This window comes from Bison bison, unplaced genomic scaffold, assembly GCF_000754665.1.
Source record: "Bison bison bison isolate TAMUID 2011002044 unplaced genomic scaffold, Bison_UMD1.0 scf7180017864466, whole genome shotgun sequence".
NCBI classification, from domain to species: domain Eukaryota; kingdom Metazoa; phylum Chordata; class Mammalia; order Artiodactyla; family Bovidae; genus Bison; species Bison bison.
This window is the reverse complement of record NW_011495027.1, coordinates 3,540,197-3,545,401: the sequence shown is the minus strand read 5'-3', so window position 1 is coordinate 3,545,401 and position 5,205 is coordinate 3,540,197. Positions and strand designations below refer to the sequence as shown.

The 5,205-nt window shown below is 36.0% G+C and overlaps 1 protein-coding gene across 1 annotated transcript in view; it reads left to right on the top strand.

Annotated features, from left to right (window-relative positions):
• Positions 1–5,205, top strand: part of COL24A1 (collagen, type XXIV, alpha 1) — a 396,106-nt gene that overhangs the window by 251,015 nt on the left and 139,886 nt on the right. Inside the window, exons 27-28 of the mRNA XM_010860327.1 lie at positions 2,999–3,052; positions 4,259–4,312. Coding sequence (XP_010858629.1) covers positions 2,999–3,052; positions 4,259–4,312 — 108 coding nt within the window. The remainder of the gene's footprint in view (positions 1–2,998; positions 3,053–4,258; positions 4,313–5,205) is intronic.

The window sequence follows — 5,205 nt, the reverse complement described above, 5'->3', positions numbered from 1 at the left end:
TTCTCATTTCTATTGGTCTGCGTTATACCTATCTCTGTTCTCCCAGTGTTCCAGATAGAGTGAACCCATCTTTGCATTTCCCTTTTCTTCCATTGTTGTTGTTCAGTCACTTCTGCCACCCCGTGGACCTCAGCATGCCAGGCTCCTCTGTCCTCCACTATCTCCTTAAGTTTGCTCAAATTCATATCCCTTGAGTTATCTAATCAAATTCATGTCCCTTGCTTATCTAATCAACTCATTCTCTATGCCTAATCTTTTTAGCAGGTCTTAGAGTTTTTTCTTTACAGTTTATCCTTTCTAATAATCAATCTAGGCTACCCCCTCAGACAATCTTATTAGTTTATCTTAAATTTACACTCTGGCCTGGTGGCTCAGATGGTAAAGCATCTGCCTGCAATGCTGGAGACCTGGGTTTCATCCCTGGATTGGAAAATCCCCTGGAGAAGGAAATGGCAACCCACTCCTGTACTCTTGCCTGGAAAATCCCATGGACGGAGGAGCCTGGTAAGCTACAGTCCATGGGGTTACAAAGAGTCAGACACGACTTAACGACTTCACTTCCTTTCTTTTCACTTTCCCTTTCCATCTTCTAATCCAGCCTACATATTACTAGTGGAACACTTATTTTGATGTGTCAGGATAAAGCATTTTGAGAAATCTTCATTAACTCCCTATGTGTATGCGCTGAGTCACTTCAGTCATGTCTCTGACTCTCTGCAACCCCATGAACTGTAGCCTACCAAGCTCCTCTGTCCATGGGGATTCTCCAGGCAAGAATACTGGAATGGGTTGTCATGCCCTCCTCCATAGGATCGTCCCAACCCAGGGATTGAACCCGGGGCTCCAATATTAAAGGCAGATTCTTTACTGTCAGAGCCATCATGCTTAAGCCTATTAATAGCTCTACTTTGCTGTCAAGATACTACATGATTTTGGCTTAATCAGTTCATGTAATGAATTTTCTGATATTCACAGTATAAACCGTTTTTGCTCCCCTGTCTCATATTTTATACCTGTTCCTATTATTATTCTTACTGTTTTCTTGGTTTAGAGTATCCTCTTCCTTTCTCTGTATTTATTCAAAGCCAAACTATAGTACTCAGTGAAGTTCTGTCTCCTCCATAAAGTCTTCCCAGATTATTCTATTCCTTCTTGATTTCTTCCTTTCCTGGATGTAGAATAAGTACCACACAATTAAAATATTTCCTCTAATTAATTCATCTTTCTTAATGACATGTTTCTAATTACTTGGGGGTAGAGTCTAAGTCCGGAGAAGGCAATGGCACCCCACTCCAATACTCTTGCCTGGAAAATCTCATGGACAGAGGAGCCTGTTAGGCTGCAGTCCATGGGGTTGCTAGGAGTCAGACACGACTAAGCAAATTTATTTTCACTTTTCACTTTCATGCATTGGAGAAGGAAATGGCAACCCACTCCAGTGTTCTTGCCTGGAGGATCCCAGGGATGGGGGAGCCTTGTGGGCTGCCATCTATGGGGTCCCACAGAGTCGGACACAACTGAAGCGACTTAGCAGCAGCAGAGTCTAAGTCAAATTTCTGTTATATCTCCCCAATGCTCAGTACATTAAAAATGATTTTAAAATATTTACTGATTTTTATTAACAATATAAAAATATAAAATGACCTCAGTTCAGAAAAATTTAGATAGTTATAAAACTATCTAAAAGTATAAACTTTTCCATTGTGATGTAGTTACTTCTGTGTTAAGTTGTCTTCTACTCTAACATGCTGAAAATCTTTGGAATTTTGATGTGAATCAGCTGAGACCTTTAATCTATTGTGGTATATTTGATTATCATAATTATGGTTGTGTTAAAAGTTTACAGAAATAAAATTTTGTTCAATGGTTATACACAAGTTAATTTTTACAGTTTGTTTTCATACTTTTACTATCTTCATATTTTATATGTCTAAAATTATGAGAATTTCTACTTGCAAAACTTTAGCATATGATGTTTGTTCAATTTTAAATCTTAATTATTTATAATTTATATTTTTTCATTTAAATAAACTTCAGTATTTTATCCCTTGAAAAGTATCTTAAGAGAATTTTAATAATAGTAAAATTCTAGCAACTTTAGGGTAAAACTGCAAAATTTGTAAATTTAAAACTTACTGAAAATTAGCATGAGTTTATGGTCCAGGCTTAGCTCATTCTTGACTAATTTTTTTAATGATTTGAAAGTAGTTTTTAATTTTCTGTGCATTGCATGTTTCATTTATACTTTAATGAAAGTATTTCACATTTTATAAACTTTGAATTAATGATATTTCATTGTTTCATACTTTAGTTCATTACTGCCAAGAGAAAATATTATGTAATATTATTGATTATAGCAGTATGATAAGTAATATTGCTGAAACAAAAGAATGAGGAAATAAAATATTTTTTGAAATAAATATATAGATTAAGAGATTTTTATACACTATATTACATGGTCAAACATTGACAGTCCATCATCAGAATAGGCACAATAATAATTAAGTTCAGTTTTTTCTTAAATATTTTGCCAACTCAATAATATAAAATAGTTTTAGAGATTATTTGTTTTGTCATTGTACAAGTGTATTTGAAAAAGTAGAATAGACTATGTATTATAAATGCATTGTATTAATAGTTTGCTATTAAACCACTTTGCCTTCCAAGTTTCTCTGCTGTGTCCTGGAGAACATTGTTATAACTAATTTGATTTTTGGCTTGCTAATATGTATTTGTTATTTATTCACATCTTATATAAATGAGATAAGTGTATATGTCTCATGGTTTGTGTGTGCAGGTCTGTCCTGACATCTGTAGAATCTAGAATGAGACTATAAATGGAGGCCCTGGGGTCAGAGTATAATTAGAAGCCCACATACCATATGCCTAGACATTTAAAAATTGTAAACCAAACGAATGAGTCAGTAAATAATATGTAGTCTATTCTACCTTTTCACGACTAATCAACATGCTTCAATGTTTTTCTTTTTTTCAAAAGGGAGAGCGTGGAAGTCCAGGTCCAGTAGGTCCCCAGGGGGCAAAGGGTGCAATGGTAAGAACTCAGTAATCTGAAAGATATGTGTCCAAAGAACATAGTAAAGTTATGGCATTCCAGAGGTAGAACTGCCTTGAATGAAATTCAAGTAAGTGAAAAATGCTATTTTGTAGTAAGTTTCCATTAGAAGTTTTCTTCTAAACTGTTTGCCATCCGGAATGCTGATTTGCACTCAAAAGCATGCAAATCAGATGGCTTAGTCAAAGGAGCCTATAGTTTTAAGAGAAGAATTAACCATCCTAAATTAGCATATGTGGATGAAGAAGAAAATTCAATTAGGAGTCTACTTTGATTTGACAACTTATAGTTTATATGACACATAACATCATTGCCACCATTCCATAAGTTTGTGGTCACAGTGTAATTCTTTTATGTATGAAAGATGAGAGTCTGGAATTCATCTTATGGTCTTATATCTTTAAGATAGTAATAGCTGATAAATTTTATATCTGGATTGCAGTTTTTCATTTATTGAAGTTTCTAAATGTGATAGAAAATAGAATTAAGAATTATTTTCAACTAAAGAATCTTGCTTTCAGAAAATGCATTGTAATGGATCTAGTGTACCTAATATTATCTGCAAATTCATTTTACATAAGTTTTTCTTCACTTTTGACTTCTGTATTATGAGTAAAACACTGTAAGGTTGCTTTTACCTATCTCTAATTGCTGTTAACTAGGAAATTTAATATACCTTTAAAGGCTAATTAATTTGAGAAATGATTGTCTCCTAAGATATTCTTTGAAGCATCTGAATATGGTTAATACCACTAAGGGTGTAGTCCTTGTAAAATTTGATAGGCTAGAGTATTTGTTCACAATCACATTTCTTAATTTTTGAATTCCCTGACATTGAAAAGGATATGATTTCACAATCTGTATATATTTAACATAATGAACATTTATTCACAGCATAACATAACCTAGAGAAAGATGAGATGAATATTCTCCTCTCAATAGGTTATAATATGTGATTCTGGGCAAAGAGTTTCCAATAAAAGTATACACAGCATCTCTGTAAACATTTTTGTCTCTGTTGTCTATCTCTGGGACATTTTCTGTGGCCTCATGTCTTGGATAGAAGATGGAGAGTTTATCAAATTATCATTTGTAATTACTATTTATCATTTACTGGTTTGTCTTCAGTGAAAACAATTAGATATGACGGAGAATTCATGTCTCATATTTTTGCTTAAATTATAGGGATATCCAGGTCCTCCTGGAGTTCCAGGACCCATGGGTGCCCTGGGATTACCTGTAAGTACAGAAAAGACTTCTCTTCCCAATCACTGAAAAACACTGTAGAATATAACATGGTGTCTTTCACTTCCTTGCTTCTACTTCTTCTGTTATTTACTGCTCACTTCTAATAGTATCCACTCCAGTACTCTTGCCTGGAGAATCCCATGGATGGAGGAGCCTGGTAGGCCACAGTCCATGGGGTCGCAAAGAGTCGGATGTGACTGAGAGACTTCACTTTCGCTTTCTAATAGTACAGCTCTGCAACCAATAACCATGTATAAGAAAATAGTCAATAATTAAGCGTTGAAGTAAGACCAATTGGAAAAATCACAAGCACAAGTTCCAACATACTGTTCTTCAGTTCAGTTCAGTCGCTCAGTCGTGTCCGACTCTTTGTGACCCCATGAATCGCAGCACGCCAGGCCTCCCTGTCCATCACCATCTCCCGGAGTTCACTCAAACTCACGTCCATCGAGTCGGTGATGCCATCCAGCCATCTCATCCCGTCATCCCCTTCTCCTCCTGCCCCCAATCCCTCCCAGCGTCAGAGTCTTTTCCAATGAGTCAACTCTTCACATGAGGTGGCCAAAGTACTAGAGTTTCAGCTTCAGCATCATTCCTTCCAAGGAAATCCCAGGGCTGATCTCCTTCAGAATGGACTGGTTGGATCTCCTTGCAGTCCAAGGGACTCTCAAGAGTCTTCTCCAACACCATACTTCAAAAGGATCAATTCTTTGGCTCTCAGCTTTCTTCACAGTCCAACTCTCACATCTGTACATGACCACTGGAAAAACCATAGCCTTAACTAGACAGACCTTTGTTGGCAAAGTAATGTCTCTGCTTTTGAATATGCTATCTAGGTTGGTCATAACTTTTCTTCCAAGGAGTAAGCGTCTTTTAATTTCATG